General features: G+C 51.0%; 2 protein-coding genes across 6 annotated transcripts in view; both read right to left on the bottom strand.

Moving 5' to 3' along the window:
• Positions 1–180: 180 nt before the first annotated feature.
• On the bottom strand, positions 181–4,952 carry PLA2G1B (phospholipase A2 group IB). 3 transcript variants are annotated; one of them, XM_074606496.1, is made up of 6 exons: positions 4,839–4,944; positions 2,860–2,969; positions 2,143–2,187; positions 1,905–2,064; positions 1,024–1,151; positions 253–392 (listed from the first exon to the last, which is right to left on the bottom strand). In XM_074606496.1, exons 3-6 carry the CDS (start codon positions 2,174–2,176, stop codon positions 271–273), a joined length of 444 nt encoding a protein of 147 aa, XP_074462597.1. In that variant the 5' UTR covers positions 2,177–2,187; positions 2,860–2,969; positions 4,839–4,944; the 3' UTR covers positions 253–270. The 3 variants fall into 3 exon arrangements, with proteins under 3 accessions (XP_074462595.1, XP_074462597.1, XP_074462596.1); XM_074606495.1 differs by having other exon boundaries at positions 2,143–2,366; XM_074606494.1 differs by having other exon boundaries at positions 181–392; positions 2,143–2,969; positions 4,839–4,952.
• A 205-nt stretch (positions 4,953–5,157) lies between these two features.
• The window catches only part of MSI1 (musashi RNA binding protein 1), a 31,334-nt gene continuing 18,374 nt past the window's right edge, over positions 5,158–18,117 (bottom strand). For 2 of the 3 annotated variants that reach the window (XM_074606497.1, XM_074606498.1), the window contains 9 exons: positions 18,048–18,096; positions 15,959–16,041; positions 15,258–15,375; positions 13,584–13,664; positions 12,250–12,306; positions 9,230–9,298; positions 8,950–9,104; positions 8,386–8,451; positions 5,158–7,437 (listed from right to left, as the gene is read on the bottom strand). In XM_074606497.1, the coding sequence (XP_074462598.1) occupies positions 8,410–8,451; positions 8,950–9,104; positions 9,230–9,298; positions 12,250–12,306; positions 13,584–13,664; positions 15,258–15,375; positions 15,959–16,041; positions 18,048–18,096 (654 nt within the window). In that variant the 3' untranslated portion in view covers positions 5,158–7,437; positions 8,386–8,409. The remainder of the gene's footprint in view (positions 7,438–8,385; positions 8,452–8,949; positions 9,105–9,229; positions 9,299–12,249; positions 12,307–13,583; positions 13,665–15,257; positions 15,376–15,958; positions 16,042–18,047; positions 18,097–18,117) is intronic. The other variant, XM_074606499.1, reaches the window with a different exon arrangement.

Below are 18,117 nucleotides of genomic sequence, written 5' to 3' on the forward strand. Positions count from 1 at the left end.
GAGGGCGGGGCCGCCCCGCACCTGCCGCCGGCCCCGCCCCCGCCGCTTCCCGGGGCCAATCAAAGAACGCGGAGGCGCCGCGCGCACCACAAAGGTCCGTTGGAGGAGGGGGCGGGGCCTCCCCTCAGCGCCCGCCCGCCATTTCCCTCAGCACGGCGGAGGGAGGAGGCGGGAGGTGTTGGGTTGTTGTAAGGCGTTTATTGGTAACAGGCCGCCGCGGGATTGTTGCCGCCCAGAGGGGCGGGAGGAGGACGAGGACTAGGTCTAGGTCTAGTTGCAGTATTTCTTGGTGTCCAGCTTGACGTACTCGGGGTTGTAGGGTGCCTTGGCGAAGCACATGGCGGCAGCGCGGTCGCAGTTGCAGATGAACATCTCGCACTCGTTGTTAGTGCCTGGAGGAGAGAGCAGCAGCAGTCAGACCCTCAGCTCCTTCACCAGGCATGGCAGTGACTCAGGCAGGTGTTTGTGCTGCCAGGGTATCACCATTTCACTGCTGCTGTTCTTTGGGGGGTGTACATGCTTCTCCCCACTAACCCTCTGGCCCCAAAGCTGTGTGCACCGGCCCAGCAGCCTCCTGCCTTCTTTCCCTGGAGTTCTGTTTGACAGCCTATCTGCTATTTGTCTCCAACCGAGAGCCCTATAAAAGCTCTACCATTACCTTGGAGATGTCCTGCATAAGCTGTCCAGCATACTGCTCTCTGGGATACTCTTGCTCTCTCTGCAACACTGCCATTAAAGGGACTCCCAGAAAAGTACCACAGGGACACAATCCCCTGAAGAAGGAACAGGCTTCCCTACGTACTCTGATACCATATATCTTCCATAAACTTTGAATTGTGTGCTATATGGAGAATATTCCCTCTGCCGCTCATGTGAGGTGCCCCGTTTCTGATAACCAGCCCCCCAGCAGGGACTTGGGCTGTGCCTTCCTGCCACAGCAGCATCCAGTGTGACACAGCCCCGTTCTGGCGGAAGAGAGACTGAAGTAATGTTTGAAGCGTAGTGACGTGGAAGCGGACGTACTGTGACACTTAATCTGCCCAGGGGAGCAGCTGAAGCTGTATGTCTTTGTGTAGGGGTTGTCTATGAGGAATCTGCATGAATCAAGTTTCTTTGCCTGAGAGTAGCAGTTATCGTGTACTTGACAGCACCTGGGAAACAAGGAGGAAAAGGTCAGAAAATACCAGAAATGCAAACTCAGCTGACCTGTAAGACACACAAATGTTCTAGTATTGCTTTGACAAAGCACTGAACAAAAAACAACAAAAAAAAGAGATACCCAGTGATAAGAGGGCATACACAAAGGACAAAGGACCGCAAAGGGACACGGTTCTGCCAGCTAATGGTCCAAGAGGTGTCTGGTACATGTGTACCTGCTGGAGCATCTTCACAGAGTTGTCCAGTGGGCACAGGGAAAGCCAAAGCCAGAATTTACCCTACGCACCCCGTCAGTGCCCGGTAGCTGACAAGTAATGGCTGACACAATTCACTGCGTCTTGGCTGTCAGTCTTGTGTCATCTCTAAACTACAGTCACCTCTTAGCATTTTGCAGCTCAGCCCTGCACGTGTCGATGGTCGTGCACTGGGCAGTGCGCTCTCAGAGCTGCGTCTGGGCTGCCAGCACAGCACTGCTGCAAAAAACCATGCTGGAATGAGCACAGTCTGACTGCCACAGGAGAGAAAACTGAGTTGTTGGGATTATATTTCATCTTAGTAATAAGGCATCAAGGTGTGATAGTACACATGCTATTTTCCTTCAATTGGTCTTTGAGAGAAAGCTTAATTCACAGCAGCCGGAGAGTTTTATGAATAGTTACAGGCAGGGCCAGCTGAGACGTAGCTGGCGTGACAGAACCCTGAAAGCACAGGCAAGGAAAGAGGTTTGTAAAAGCAGAGTCATAAACCTGTCGAGCTCGTCCACTGGTGTCCCCTGGCCTCCCAAGCCACAGTAGCAGCCGTAGTCCCCAAAGTCCAGCAGAGGATGGCTGCCCGGGATGGTGCATTTGAGCATGCTGCGAAATTCCCACACGGCCCGGGGGGAGACAGCAGCGCAGGCTGCGCCCACTGAGAAAAGACATGAAGGTTAGAGGTAGGCATGGTGTTACCAGTCCAGGGGGTGCCGGGGGGCTGCCACCTACGCACCAGACAGCAGGAAAAGCAGGGCCAGGGACTTCATCCTTGGAGGACCTGAGAGAGAGACACTGATGCTGAAGAAAATGCAGCTCTTTATACAACAAGCTCACCTTGACATGGGTATGAGGTAAACAAGGCAGTATTTATGTTACTAAATGCAGACTTCTTCCATCAGAGGCTGTGTGGGCAGCAGGTTGTGACATCACCAGTTGAAGGCCAGTGGAGTTAAATCTCTGAAAGCCAGGAAGACAAATATTTGCTCTCTAGATTTTTGCTTTTAAATTCTTTTAATATTAGAAGCCAGCAGGAAAGATCTGGACGTTTTTAAGGGCCCTCTACTGAAAAATAGCAGCAGTGTGGTAGTTGCGTTACAAATTGCTAGCAATTTTCCAATTGGAAATCCTTCTAGTACTGACATCCTCTTTTTATGGTATCCCTCTTATGATTAATTCTGTACCTCTCCATGGATTCTCCTGGCCTAATTCAGAGACTAAAGTACAGGTCACCCCCTCTTCCCAAGTGGCCATTTGGCATGAGCTGAACTGAAAAAAATTCAAGCTGTTTTTCACTTTGGAACCACATAGGAGGAATAGGTACTACTAGGCACAAAAAAGGACCCAGCGACCTGGAACGCCTCTGTATCTGGCTTAAACAAGGAATAGTGTCTGTTTTCACATGACCTTAAGAGACGCTGGAAATGAACTGGGCTTGGAAGTTTCGACATACACAGCAGACTTCAGCAGCGCAGAGACAGCCGTTTCTCTTTCTCCAGCACCAAAGCAGAACCAGTTAGGCCCTTTGGTTCTCTGTGCCAAGGCATGAGGCAAGTTGGGAACCTTGAAATAAGATAAAACGGGTAAGAAAAAGCTTCCTGGAGTCAGCCAGGGGCAAGTCCAAAGTACTGCGCTTGTGTTGAGACCCCAGAGGCTCTAACGCTGTCGGGGCTACAGGCTTGGCATTTTTACACACTCAAGATATACATCCCAGACTGCTCGCTTGATAGTGAGAGCCTGCATTTATTTCTAAAGTGACAAGCCTTCGTTTTTTAAGAGCAGGGGAAGATGCAAAGCCCACCTTTTGGCAACAGCCTAATATATGAGTACTTATTCGTGAAGTTGGGGCTCAGTACCCTTCAGTAGGCACAAATGCATGTTTCTGTGACAGACTGAGACTATGCCAGGGTGCCCACAGCATCCAGAGGATGTTGCCACAGCCATAGGACATCTGGCTAAAGGCAGACATGCTGTTGAACAACCAGAACCATTCCAACTTTTTTGATCTCTCACGAGCTCTCCGATTGTCCAGGATTCCCTACTCACAGGTGAGCTAAAGCCAAACAGATGCTGAGTTACAGATTCAAGATTCTCGTGTCCTGAGTGAGAACATTGAACAAACATCAAAGGCTGATGTCAAGGATAGTCTGTACCACAGTTAGTTCAGAAACAAGGATCTAATCTTTTGCCCACAGATCGGTCTGCTGGCTTTCCCTTCAATATCAATTTAAATGTTCTTTCTCCTTTGCTGCTTGGGCCACGTGTACCCTTTTTTCATTATTTCTCTGTTCTCCTACCTGTGAACCTTAAGACTCTGTGGTTCCTTTTTCCTCACTTATCAACATCAGATTTATTATTGATGTTGCTAGGAAAATTTCCAATAAAGTGGCCTTTTAAAGTCACAAGTAAAAAATACCGTCATATCTTGGATTTCATACATTTTAATTCAACAAGAGGATCACCAGGTGTGGGAAAGGGAGCATGTGGGCATTACAAGAGTGATTCATGAGAAAAATCCCATCTGGGTAAAGATTTTTCCACCAATGCTATTTTTGGTTTCCCCCAACCTGTGCTGCACAGAAAGCCGCTGGTCCTCAGTAGAGGACATCCCAACTTACAACTGGTGTCCTGGTTTGAGTGACACAGGACTAATTTATCTTCTAATGCTTGGGAAAACTGCACTTTTAGAAGGCCCTAATATCTGAATTTGTGAAAATATTTAATTTATAGCCAGCTATGGTATGTGGGTTTCAAGGTCTCAGTGTTTCGAGCTTGCCAGGTGCAGGGATGAGGAGGAGCGAGACCCAGGCACTTGACCCAAGCTGCCAAAAGGATTATTTCATACCATGAACGGCACATTGAATATAAATTAGAAAGTTTGCTAAGGAGTTTCTCTCCCTTGATGGCTGCCATCCTGAGAACTTCTTGCCCCAGAACCAGAGCCCCGAGCCCTTCCCTTCCTCCCGAAGCCGCAGCGCTCGCAGTGTCCCACATTGGCTGTCACTGCTGGGAGCGCACGGCTTCCTGCTGATAGAATGGGCTGAGTATAATTCTGGTATATTTTATACTGGTATCGGGATCAATACTGGTTCTTTAGTATTATTGTTATTTAGCCTTATCCTATTAAATCTATTTATATTTCAACCTGTGTGTTTCCTTGTATTTCCCTGATTCCCCTTCCCAGGTGAGGAGGAGTCATCGGGTGATAGAATAATTTTCGAAATGACAGTAAATTGTCATGTGTTTTTCAAATCATAAAAACTGGTTCCTAAACTTACAGGCTTGAGCCTTGGATTATTTTTAAGAATTCTCTATAATTAACAACTGCCGCACAGGGTTTCCAACTATTTCACACTGTTAGAATTCCCCTTTCTCTTGTAGTGTTGTCTGTTACAGACTTTTCTTTCCTTCCCGTCTCCACATTTTACTTACTTAGATCTAGCCTCCTTGGTCCACCATAGTCACTGAATCCACAGCATCTGAGCCAAACTTCTAAGCACCTCACTATGTGCTCCTTTCTTGAACAAAGATATCTACACAAAACCTCTGTAACATAGAGAAGAGACACGATGTCTGTTAAAACCGGATCTGCCTCACATTATAAACTGGGCCATCGACAAAGTCTGGGAGCAGAACACAGAGCCCCTGCCTGGGGCTTTTATCCTAAAGGCAGGCTGCAACTCCTGCCACGTCCAAGTTCACCTGAAATCTCCATTTGAAAATCTCCCACCCCCAAATAAAGACGGAAAAGGACAGTTTTCAAATAATTTATTAGGAATTTAAAACTGAAATCTGGAAAAAGGGTTACAGGTGTGGAGAGAACAAACATTGGAGTGTAATAACTTACTGGCTTAAAAACACAGCTTTATTTCTTTTAAAAAAAATGCCCACCCTGAAACCGGAGCCCCAGGCTCCAGGCAGTGGCAGCACTGGCCAGAGAGTGAATCACAGCCCAGCAGCAGCACAGCTGGCCTTGGATGTCTGGAGGGGGCACGGAAGCAGTTCAGCGCATATACCAAGAGGGAGGAAAGCGCTGTCCGCAGACCCAAATTTGAAGTATATAGAATAAAAATAAACCCAATAAAATGCAGCTCTTCTTTAATTAGGAAATATTTAAAAAAACAGACATACAGACTCTTGTCTCAGTAACAAAAATTATTGCTTTGTGTTTTCAGTACTGATCTGTTAAGTACCCTCTTACCTAAACAGAACTCTCCAAACGCATCGCCCAGGTCAGGACAAGCTCCGGCAGACGGGGGAGGGATGGAAGAGAAGAAGGGCCCTGTGGCCCTCCCAGTCCTGTTCTGAACGCCCCTCTCCTTCACAGGGGCTCAGTTTGGGGGAAGAGAGGGAATGATTTTTAAAACTTAAGATGAAGCTGTTATTTCCCTGGGAAAAGAGTTTGGCTGCATCTTAATAAAAGGCTTAATCACCCCCCTTAACAAGGTCTTTGGTTCACTGAAATCCAGACCCAAACCTGCCCCGTGTTGTCCTGCTGGAGGCTTCCCCTGGCAGAGGGCTCGTCAGCAGCGGCCGGGACCACGCCAGGGGAAGCCCCGGCAGGTTCTGGAGAAGGGACCAGATCACCCCCCCACAGGACTAACAGACAAATTCCCACAGTCTTCAGAACACAGAGTAAAGCAAACGGGAAGCTGCAATTCTATAATTCATATAATCCCTGAGAAGCCCTTAACCCGCCCCCAAATCACCACCCTAATGCTTTTCTCCCCCGTTAATGACTCCCCAACCCAGCGCCCTGCCCTTCCGAGAACAACCACCCAAATCTCCCCCTGGCCCTGGCCGACACCCCTTCCGTTACCCTCGCCTCCAGAGGAGGATCCCCTTTCCCAGGAAATCTTGACGCGAGCGATAGTGTTTGGAGAGTGAATTCCTTTCAAAGTAACCAAGACAAGCAATGGCGGTAAAGCCCTTTTACCTAAAGCCAAACCAGAGGCTGGCACTACGGAGCCCAGTGATGGAGTCTGTACATCGAGCGATTGGAAGCAGCTTTAACCCGCTCAGCAAAACAGCCGATGGCCGGTACGTTTCACCCCCGCCCCCACCCCACCCCCCCTTTCATCTCATCAGAGGTCTTAAAATCTTACAGTAAAAGGTGTACAAAAAAAGAACGGAGTCCTGTCAGGATTCTGCTGGAGAGTATTGCTCACACTGCGGCACCAAGTCCAGGACCTGGAGCTGCTCCTTGGAGCCAGGCTGCAGGCAGCAGCCAGGTTCAGCTCGCGATATTTACATATTATACAGGAGGAAAAAGAAAACCCCACGTAAAACTAAACCTAGGAAAAAAAAATTCTTTCAGCTGTAAGGATAGTGTTTTCACTTAGCAAAATATACATTTGTTTTGTTCCATAGCGATGTCCAACGTTTTCGGATCCTTGAAGTTTCACACTTTTCAAAGCCTCACATTTACAAAACAGAAACAATTAAAAACAGTTTCTTTAAAAAAAATAGAAATACATCAGTTCCTCTCAGCCTTTGCTCTCTCTGTGTCTCTTTCTTCCCTTCAGAACTGCATTCTTGTTACATACCGTGCTTTAAAAACACTGACGACAACAACAACAGAGTTGAAAATATTCAAAACAGTTTCAAAGCCAAATAAAAATACTCCTCAATAAAAACTACCTAACACAATCACAAAGCCAATTCATAAAATATGTCTACTAGCTCAGGAAAGAGCAAACAACAAAAAGAAGGGGTAGCCCCAAAAAAAAGATAAAAAAATAAAATAAAAAAATAAAACTAACAGCTAATAAAATAAATAAAAGAAGAATCGGTGGGCTGGGGGCAGGGAGGGGGGAAGCGTAAACCGTCGGTGGTTAGTAAGAAAGCGAGATGATCTCCTCGGGTTCAGTCCAGTGTGGTCTGGTCAAAGGGAGAGATCGGGGCAGGGCGGCAGGAGCCTGGCAGCCAGCCGGCAGTGTGCAGTTTGATTCAAGAAAAAGGTAACCTTGGCTCATCCCCCGAGGCTCACCAGATCCTCCAGCCGCTGTCCTCGGTTAGGTCACTGGGGAATCTGCGGGACACAGCAGGGGAGGGAAGCGACAGGATCTAGAGCAACCAACAGCTTCTCTCTTGGGCTTTTCTTCCTTCTGGTGCGATCTGACAGAAATACTCCATACCCAAGCTTGCCCCAACACTGACTTGCTCTGCATCTCGCTGGCACAGCGACGGGGCATGGCAGAAGTGCTTCCACCTTTAATGGCAACGCGCAGGCCCGGGAAACAAGGCCCCACACGCTGAGCAGCCTGCCTGCCCCGACCTGTGGCACTCCTGGCCCCAGGAGAACTGTGACGTGGCGGGGTCCAGCCATTTCTCCAGCACTCAGCTCAGTGCAGCCTCGCCAGGCTGCCACATGCTCCTGTCTGGACACCGCTCCCTGCAAGCTTTTGCCCTCATTTTTGAAAAGCTGGGTGGTTTTTTAATTTTAAGCCAGCTAACTTCAGCCATGTTTGCAAAGCAAACAGAGACCGTCCACCAATTCCCTCTCAGGCCCATCCAAGGAACAGAAATGGAACTGATCAGACTCAAATTTTCCTTCTGTCCTTCTCCCAGGCAGGAGAGGAAAAACCTCGCTCCCCAGAGACATTGGTCTCAGCAGCAGTGAGAACAACCAGCTGCATGGAGGAGGCTTCCCCAGCCACACAGGTGAGCCACGCCTGTGATTCTGGCCAACCCTGCAGCCCTTTTCTCTGTCAGTGCTCCCATTTCCTTCCCCTTTGCACCCAGACACTAAGCGATCTCTCCACAGCACTCCCAGCCTGGGGAGCGCGAGGTAAGAACCCAATCTGCCAAGCCTCTGGTGCAGAAGAGAGCCCCAGGCTGGCCGCAGGACCCTCCGCAGGGTGGGTCAGGCCAGCGAACCTCACAGCGGCATCCACAGCTCCTCCCCAGAGCCCAAGCGCAGGCGCCAGCTCAGAACTTCACTCCTCTCAGTACCCGTTCCTGTTCAAAGCTCTCTTACCTCCTGCCTCCTTCGTCCCCAGCTTCAGTGATACCCATTGGTAAAAGCTGTTGCAATCAAGGGACCCTGCAAAGAAAGAGTTAAAACACCACTCTTAAGGAAACAAAATAAAAGTGAAGAATTACTACCACAACAAATTCAGTTAGTAGCCTAGGTGCTGAGAAAGCTGGTTTCAGTTGGAGGTGCCAGGTCTAAAGAGCACATCACCCTGCAGGACACTGGGTCAGGGCTGAGATGGGCTCTTGGAAAGTCTGTGCCCAATCAGGGAAAGGTCTGGAGACTGGGACCTTGAGTGGTGGCCAGGGAGAGCCAGTAGAACCCAGGGATGCGGGCTCCAAGTGAACTGCTGCATCCTGCGCCGGCTATCTGCAGTCTGGGGCTCAGTGGTGGCGTGGCAGATACTGCAGCAGGTGGCATTTCTTTACCAGAAAGCAGGCCGTGGGCTGAGAAGGAGCCACCCACCGCTGCTCACCTCCATCACCACGTGGAGATGCAGCCCCTTCCCCTGGCCGTGCCACTCTCCATCTTCCTCCCCCTGCGCAGAGCCTGAGAGGGAACACTCACCCCTAGGCTGTGGCCGAAGCCGGTGCTCGGGGCTGGACTGGCAGCGCTGATGTAACTGCTGACCCCTGAATCCTGGTTGGCGGCTCCATAAAGCTCTGCCATTGGCCCGGGGCTGGTGGTGCCCAGAAATCCACCAGTGCGACTGGGGGTGGAACCTACAGGAGGCAATAAAACTACAGAGTGAAGATCCCAAAAATGCAACCCCGTCCCACCCCCCTCCCGCAGTCCATCTCAAACCTCCGTGACAAGACACCGCGCTGGGGAGGAAAGTGGCAGTTACCTGTCCCTCGCACCACGGCTGCTGCAGCCGCTGCTGCCGCCATTGGTCCATACGCGGTGAGGGGGATCGCTGGAAAAGAAGGAAGAGGCATCTCAGGGGCACAGTGGCTACACGGGAAACTCCTCAATAGGAGCCTTTACTCCCCGCTGCAAAATACCAGGCCCACACAAACGTGTCAGCTTAGTGCATCACACACAACACCCAAGGATGACAACAGAGGAGTGCACAGCGCTGCATTTATCCATGTCCTTTTGCACCGTGAATGTTTGGAGGAACTCACTAGCCGTGCTCTGCTAAGCCCAAACCCCGGAGCAGCTGAGGGCACGATGTGGAAGAGCTGAACCAGAAGTGGGCAATTTCAGATGTATCCTGTCGCTACTTAGCTGGCAAGATGCAGTTAATCTAAAACTACAGATCCAGATTTTGGCTGTAAATGTGGAGAAACGCAGCAGCTCAGGGAGCAGCTGGCAGCTCAGCATCCTCAGGCTCAGCCCCTCCTCTCTGTCCCTTGGTAATATTCTTGGATAACAGTTTAATAGCGTCTTTCTCCCTATTTCTCTGCTCTTCTCAAGGCGCACTATCCTCCCCACTCTGAATTTTGCTCCTGAACTTCTCAACCCCTTGCCGTTCATTGTAGAAGAGCGGGAAACATATACCTAGGGAGCAGGAACTAGAAATGGCTTAATTAAAACAGTAAGTCTTTATTTATATGTAGCAGTTCTAATTCCCAACTCTACTGCCACAGGCATCCAGCCCTCAGGGCAGGAGGCATCTAGCCAGCATGTTTCTCTTTGCCCTTAAAATGACTGGGTCAGCATTTCATGCTTGAATGTGAAATTCACTGTGATTCTGTTTAGAGCACCATAAAAAGAGGTCAGAACAAATCAATCGCGTTAAGGCTGAAACCCAGACTGGCTTATAAGGGAATATTTAGTAGCAGGCACCAGCCTGTTTCAAGCAAACGTCATATGAAGCTTATATCTGGGTTAGCCGCTCATTACAGGCCCTGGGCCAACGTGAGCATGTTGCTGCTTCGCATCACCCCCAAAGATGCTGTTCCAGGGAGGAAAGGCTGCTGCCAGCCACCCTCCTGCCCCATCATTGCTTCAAGTCCCTAACACACAGCTGAATACATGTGGTTTTACTGAGAAAGGAGGCCAGGTCTTCTCAAAAAGACTCCAGTTCTTCTTTCAGGAAAAAACCTTCTTGCCTTTGCAGTCTGTCTCCTGAGACACCAGGTTTGTACGGTGATGACAAAGCACCTGCATGTTAGCTCCCTGCGTGCTGGAGCAATCATCCCTGCTTGTGCCATCCCCTCATCTCAGTTCCACTTGCCAAGCCCATGAAGCGCAGCCCATTTACGCGCGCGCATCCACTTGAAGGCACAAGGGCCCTCGAGCACTGCACAGCTCGCTGGGCCTTTGTAGGAACGGAGGGGGCCCTGCCCTTCGCGGGACCAACTCCAGCCTATACATGGGAATCGCAGCTCTTGGCCTAGCCAAGAGGCTGCACAGCGACTGTTTAACAGTAGGTAAGCGTAACGGGAAGGGAAGGACGCCACGATCCCCAGCTGGTACTTCAGTGAGACACTCAGAACTGTAAGCTAACGTGGCACCCAGCCAGGACAGCAGCATTAATAACTTCTTGTTGTACAGAGCCCTGGTGCACCCCAGCCGCTGGTGACAGACAGGCCCCGGGGTGATTCACCTCCGCTAGGAAAAGGCACAGTGCAGCCAGGGGTGGACCTTGGGAGGGAAAAGCACTTTTGCCAAGTCACCAACATTCCTCTACATATTTTATGGGTTTTGCTGAAAAACATACATGTAAGTAAACAACTGGACCTACATCTCCTTTGCTTGGCAACCAAAAGGCTCAGAGGTGGGGGTCAGGTGCTGATGCGGTTGCGTACATGGTGTCAGGGAAGGGCTTTATTAAGAGGGAGCTAGGATTTGGTCTCCCCCTACCTTCCTCAGGGCAATTTGTTCAGTGGGGGCTGCCAACCTCAGCATCCTCAGGAATGGAGACTCCCTGAGGATCGACACATTTCTGTACCACAGAAACGCCCTTTCCCTGTTGGTACTGATAATTCCAGGACAGCTTCTCAGGAAGCTTTTCCACACCCCCACTGCAGAGAGATTCAAACCCTGAAACAGGTGGGGCCAAGGAAGCAGTGGAGAGGAGGAACACCATGGAATGAGATGGCACACGGGGAGCAGGACGTTACACAAAGCTGCTTTTCTACGACAAAAACCATGGACAGGACAAAGCTGGGGAAAACATGGCCATGGAAGGGAGAGTAGACAGAAGGAGCATCACTTAGAGAGAACAGACTGCGCACAATCCAGGGACTGAGGATCCAGAGGGTATTTGCACTGTGAGGACACTGAGCCAGGACTAGTCCCTGGAGAATGGTCCTCTGCCCCCATTTCATTCCACCGTTCCCTACAAGCACTGCAGGACTTTGTAGAGTCCCACCATGCTCACTTCTGCCCAGGAAGCCTGTGTGGGACTAGCTCAGCAGCTGCACCACCTGGAGCAGGGAGAGCATTCCCTGCAGCCCCTCCTGCAGAGGGAAATGGGATTAGCATAACCAGGAGTGCCCCCACACCCTCTCCCTCCTCCCAGCACTCCAAATCTCATCCTTGCAGCAGCTCAGGTTAAGGTCATTTGTAGACCTTTGAGAAGTCACCCTGCTCCCTGCAGTTTTCCATATCTGGTTTACACCCAGCCTGGGGCGAGGAGCTAAAAACGAGGCAAGCAGCAGGAAACGCCATCTAAAGATTACATGCCTTCATTTGGTATGACCTGCATTGCCCTTCTGAGAGGCAATACACATGGCTCTGATTGCCTCTCCATCTTTCCAGCCCCAGCTTTGGATGGGGCTCTTACAGATGGAAGAGGAAATAAGGAATGTTTCCCGTCTAACTGCGCCAGGCTGTGGAGCAGCAACACCACTGGAACAGCCCAAAGCCCCCTTCTCCCCTTCCAGCTTGTGAGTTTAGGAAATGAGCGGGACTGACCTGTGAGCTCAGGGAGGACGGGGGCACTCGGGAGAGGGGTCCGCTCTACACGGAACTCTAAAAACGAAATGCAAGACAGCTTAGGAACTCGTCAAACGCCCCGAGGGAGAGCCCGCAGAGAGATGGCAGCGGGGTCTGCTGGGGGAGCAGCCTGCAGCCAGACTGCGACCAGGCCAGTGCCTTCTTTAAACTAATTTATAACTGGTGCTGAAAGGTGCTGGACTCCTGCCCTGGAGGCTGAAAGGATCCATTTATCCTTAGAATAAATCTGGCGAAGGCAAGGCAAGTGCAAGCCTCAGGTCTGCCCTGGAGCACTGCTCTGCGACCCATCCAATCTGACCTCTTGGCTGCAATGCCAGTGGGTGCTCGGTATGTGCCACACTCATCTGGGCACGGGTTTACAGCGAGGCACTTGAAGCCACTATGACTGAGACCCATAAATCGGATTCACACAGAGCTTCCAGACAGCTAGGAGGCAACAACAACTTTCAGCCACAGACAGCCTGGGCTCACCTCAGGCAAAGAGGAAATTTCCCATTCCCAGCCCCTAACATCAAAACTTCATATATAAACCATCACACTGAGGGATGGAGTAAGGAAGGGATGCTCAGAGTTGCCACTTCTCTAGAAAATAGCATGACAGTCTTTTCCCTGAGCGTGCTCTGCCTCGTTCCCTTGCCTCGCAGAGAATGGGAGGAAGAAGAGGCCCCAGAAAGCTCTGAGCAGCTGCGGCACAGCAGGTTCCAGCCATTGATCGCAGAGTCCGTGTTCCGAGCACATGGCGGGGTTGGGAACTTGAAACCACCCAGTTTGCGAGGGATCTGCAGCCCACTGTCCCAGCAGATGTTTTCTGGAGGCTGTGAGTGGTCCAGGCGCTGTTCAGAACAAACTACAGTATCGCAGGCGCCTGCATTTCAGGGTGCCTAGGAGTTCCCTGTCCCATGGAAAACCACATTTTAAAATCCTGTGCTACTTTCAGAGCAGTGGCAACTCTGGTAAAGAGAGACAGACACACACAAAGGCAGCGAGACAGGCAGAGCTGCAGGGGCCCTTCTGTGTCACAGCAGCAGCCCTATGGAGGAGGCTAACATAAAGGGCGTCACAGCAGCCTTGGGCTTTTCCTGCTACTGGAGTGTGAGGATAATCCTAATGAAGGACAGGCTGTTCCCACCTATTCCAGGGCTTCTCCCCTCCCCCTTCCACATGCGTCTCCAATTTAAAGAAAGACCAAACAGGGGAAAGGGTGAAAGGGGCAGAGCCTGGGTCACGGATCATGCCAGGGACTCCCATCACCTGAAGGCAGACCAAAAAACCGAGCAGGGAGCACCACTCACCAGGGAACTGGTAAGTGTAGCCAGGTGCAATGCCAGTGTAACTTCGACTCGCGTAGGTGGCAGCTTGGAAGCCTGGATAACCTGTGGGAAGAGAAAAGGGCTTTGTTACTGCAAGCTTGCAGGGCCCATGTCCTCAGTGCCCGGCTGCTCACAAGCAGCGTGACCATTAGTGTTAGACAGCACAAACAGGACTAATAGCAGAAAACCGAGGAAATTGCTGGGCCAAGCCTGCACACATGCAAGTCTGCAGAAGAGTTTTAGCAGGCCCATTTAATTTTTTCCACACTCCAAACATGTAAGGGCATGGAGGTTTCCTTCCCAGAAACTCATAGCTCTGCAGACTAAGGCTTTCTGATGCATCAGCTAGATTTACAAATAGGAGGAGATCAGGGAGGTGGGGGCATTTGAACGGCTGAATCTGAGTCACTTGTGCACTGGAAGTGCTGGCGAATGCAGGCAGTGCTTCTTCCTGGCGCCAGGCAGGAAGACAATTCTTGCTGTTCCCCAGGAAGCTGCCCACCTATACCGAACAAGCCTGGGAGAACGCAGGGCACTGACTCAGAGATTAATATTTGATTTGAGATCTCCCAAGACATGGTACCTGGATTTCCCAGTGACTCAGCTTGAGCCTCGCTGCTTTAGAATTCATACGGCTTATAAAAGGCAAAACCCAGAACCACAGGCTGGAGATTTATTTTCCTGCAATAAGTCAAGTGAAAACATTGGGGGAAAAAATGACCTTCTTGGGGTTTTGTTCAGTGACTAACTGCTACTCGGCAGGCTTAGCAAGGAGAGCCAGGCTGGGTACACCCTGCCCAGTAACACTAGCGATGATCTTGTGCAAACAGCATGCTCTTGGTTTGGCTCAAGCCTGGCTAGAACGAACAGAGGGAGGGAGAGAAACCATGAACAGCAGGCGTGCTGGAAGGATCATGCCTGACTCTCAGATGCAGGCATGAGGGTTTGTAGACCCAGAAGCAGAGGCTACAGAGGACTTTTTTCTTTTTTTTAATCTTGTATCTGAAGACATTTGCCTCAGAAACATGGATAGACATGAGACCCACTCTGCTTGTCACCAATTTCTCCTTACAAGACAGTCCCATGATAAGTGTACAGTTTTCCTTGCAATACCAGATACTTGCTGTCCCTGAGAGGGAGGGAACAAAGTGAGACAAAGCTTAACTAGAACTTTAAGGGCACTTTGTAGTCTTTAAATGGCAGTGAGGACATTTATATGGATCACTGTTTCAATTGGAAGCTCAGGGGCTCTTTAATCAACTAATTCATCAGAAAGTCTGTAGAAGCGTGGGAGGAAGATGCCTGGGCACAGATTACTGCACACTTGGTTCAGCGATGCAGTTAAAGCATTACAGCCTACATGCTATGGCACTGCGGGACGGTTAACGGAGTTGCAGAGGGCCAGAGCTGCCCAGCACATGTCTGCGCCCGGCCAGCTCCTGCTGTCGCGGGGCAGCAGTGACAAGTTTGCAGTTTTTCCAGGTGCCACCAGAGGGCAAGTTGTGATCGCAAACAGGTCCCGGCTACCCCCCAGCGGCCCCGGCCTTGCACCAGGGAGAGGTGCCCTTGGCCACCCTGCTCGCTCCCGAAATAAAACCTCTAAGCTGCTGCCTGGCACGACCGGGAGCTGGGGAGGAGATGTGTCCTTGGGCTTACCCAGCATGCCGATCCCGAGCATGAAGGCATCCATCCCGTAAGGCATGACTCGGGACCGCCCTCGTGCCGAGCCCGTTGGGGACATCACCTCCTTCGGTTGGGCTTTTTTACACTCCACCTGCCACAAGAAAGTAAGGATCAGGCTCGGCTGCCACCAGCACAGAGCCGTGCCTCAGAGCACACGGCTGCAGGCACTGCCCAGCCGTGGCCACGCCAGCAGCCCGTCCCGCTGTCCTTCCCTACCATCCCTGCCCCTGGCCTGCCTGCTGCCAGCCTTCCCCCTCCCTCCACAGCCACCACAGGCAATGGGGAGCTCAAACACTGCTTTTCTCCTCCTGCAGCTGCCCTCGCTGCTTTGCCTGGCCCTGCACCAGGGCCTCAAAGCCTAATTTTCTTCATTTCTGAAGAAAGGTAAAACTTGCCCTCTCCCAGGCCACCAAGAGGTTTCATGTAACTTCAAAACCTCCAAGTATGTTAGCTCTTGTCCTTAAAAGCTCAGTATTGTGCTGGTTTACCTTCACGCTGCAAGTTTCTTTCCCAGACTGGCTGCTGTGGTTTTGGGGAAAAGACTCAATCCAATCCTCCACTGCAGAGGGAAGCGTTTCAGGACCCAAGTGCCACACACCCTGCCCCTGGGCCACTGCCCCATTCTGTCCCATACTTGTGTCCCTTCTCCCCCAGGTTCTGCCCCAGACACTCACCATTTTGTTGTTGATCTCGTGGAAGTGGATTTCACACACTTTTTCCACAATGTCTTCACTTTCAAATGTGACAAACCCAAACCCTGAAGAAAAGGCAAAACTCCTTGATCAGGTCAGAGCTCTGCGCAGTTTGCACCTGATACCCACATCCTTCTACTGGCAGAAGAGAAGGAGCCACAGGCTTCTAGGACTGTACAATCAGCCCTTTCTAAAACGGTTGTTACTCATCTTCCCTCTCCAGCAAATCCTGCTTTTATGCACAAAAAGAGCAGGACCATCCCCTTACACATTCCCCTTTCCTCCTCTTTCTGTGCCTCCTACCCTCTCTGAACCCAACTGCTGTCAAAACCAAGTATTTTTTTCTTAAACTTTGCTAATTGCAAGGCAAACCACGTGGCTGATAATGCTGGGGAGGATCCTGGCAGACACTCACACAAAGAGGGTCGGTGGAGAAATGAACAGCTGCTTGCCAGGACACCACCATCCTCACTAAACGCACCCCACCAGCAATAACACCCTGCACGTTTCCTCTTCAGTCACCAGTCATAAAGCCTTGTACAAGCAGGCGAATATCAGCACTGAGTTGTACAGAGCAAGACAGGTATACACAAGCAAAGCCATTTGCAGAGTTTCACCAAAGTAAGGTTAGTATCTGGGGTAAGACAGGACAGTGTGTTCCAGGCCCCTGGCCCATGCTCACACCTCCTTTCTCTCCCCAACCCCTTTGCTGACGTTTTGGCAAAGATCAGCTTGGGTGGGCAGGCTAAACTCCTCTCAGCTGACCGCAGCCGCTTCCGGAAAACTGAGGTAGGTGGGAGGATGTCTTTAAGCTTGCCTTACGAGCAAGATGGGATTAAGCAGAGCTTTCCGCTTTCCAGAACTGGCCAATTCCACGGTGCTTTAAAATAACTTTGAAAAACAGACGGGGATCTGCTGCCCAGAGCCCCACTTTTTCTCCATCCTGCCAGCAAAGTCTCTCCGTAAACTCTGTCTGCCTGTGCCCAGGTAGTTTCTAATCATTCACTTCAATAACCACGAGCAAGGGGCCTGGAAGTTCAAAAGCAAAATCCTGATGCCAAAACCAGTCCTGACCCCCAGCAGACCCCCACCAGGCCTGCTGCACCCTGGGCAGAGCCCCACACTGCCAACACAGGGGCTGGCAGCTCTTCCTGCTCCTTCCGAAATGCCCGACAACTCTTTTATTGACTAGTGTTTGGGAGGCACCCTTGGAAGAACAGGGGTTAACACCTCTTCCCTTTTAAGATGAAGCTTGAACAACATCCTAGGCCGGGCAACCAGCTTTAGAAAAAAGCAAAAACCTGAAGGGTACACAGCATAGAGAGAGCAGAAGGGAGTGTTCCCTCACTGAGCCGGGGGCAGAGGTGCTTGGAAGTGCTTCAAACAACACACAGACATAAGAGTGGCCCAGCACAGGGCTGTTAGTGGCCCTGATTTGGAAGACGCCAAAGCTAAGTTTGCAGGTTAAGTTGTTGCCAATAAATCTCTGAGTGGGTGCAATGCTTGCTGGTGTTGAGCCCTACCACGCCACCAGGTCTGAAGACTCGCCGGGAGAGCTGGAGGCAGGGACGCCCATGGGTGGGCTGGGTCTGGATAGCACAAATATTACAGCCTTGCTCCCATCCTGTAACCAGACTCCACCGGCAAGACTCAGGCAAGAAAAGGTGACCTGGGAGCACAAGCGGGCTCCAGGCCGAGGAAGGGGCGAGAAGCAGGCACTCTTCAGGTTCTCGTGTCAGCTTTCCCAGAGCTCAGATTACTTGGGACAAGGTAAGACACACACTGCGGGCTGGAGCCGCGGAGGTAAGCGGGCAGGGGAGGGGGCCGCCTCCTCTCACATATCTGCAACTCGGCGAGTTTACAGCACAGGAAACGCACTGGACAAAAGCCCTCTGTGCTGCAAGGGACGCTGGTAAAGGATGCAGATGCAAAAGGATGGGGTGACTGGAGGCAAGATAAAGAGCAGCTGCGACTCGCATGCCCTGCTGCTGGGATACTAACCCCTCCCTACGCAAGGCAGAAGGCAAACCCTCCACAGTTCCCTCTCCTACAGCCAGAAGACTGCTCTCACCTCGGTGTCGGTTGGTTGTCTTGTCGAACATCAACATCGCGTCGTCCACCTGCAAAGAGAAAGGCTCAGA

This window comes from Larus michahellis, chromosome 13, assembly GCF_964199755.1.
Source record: "Larus michahellis chromosome 13, bLarMic1.1, whole genome shotgun sequence".
In the NCBI taxonomy this organism is placed as follows: domain Eukaryota; kingdom Metazoa; phylum Chordata; class Aves; order Charadriiformes; family Laridae; genus Larus; species Larus michahellis.

What these genes read in the sequence shown, in the direction of transcription:
- PLA2G1B (XM_074606494.1), bottom strand. Translation starts at nt 2,176, where the DNA reads ATGAAGTCCCTGGCCCTGCTTTTCCTGCTGTCTG. An exon ending in CCTGCTTTTCCTGCTGTCTG is followed by an intron (nt 2,065 to 2,142) that starts GTGCGTAGGTGG and finishes GTCTTTTCTCAG; the next exon opens with TGGGCGCAGCCTGCGCTGCT. An exon ending in TGGGCAGATTAAGTGTCACA is followed by an intron (nt 393 to 1,023) that starts GTACGTCCGCTT and finishes TCTCTCCTCCAG; the next exon opens with GCACTAACAACGAGTGCGAG.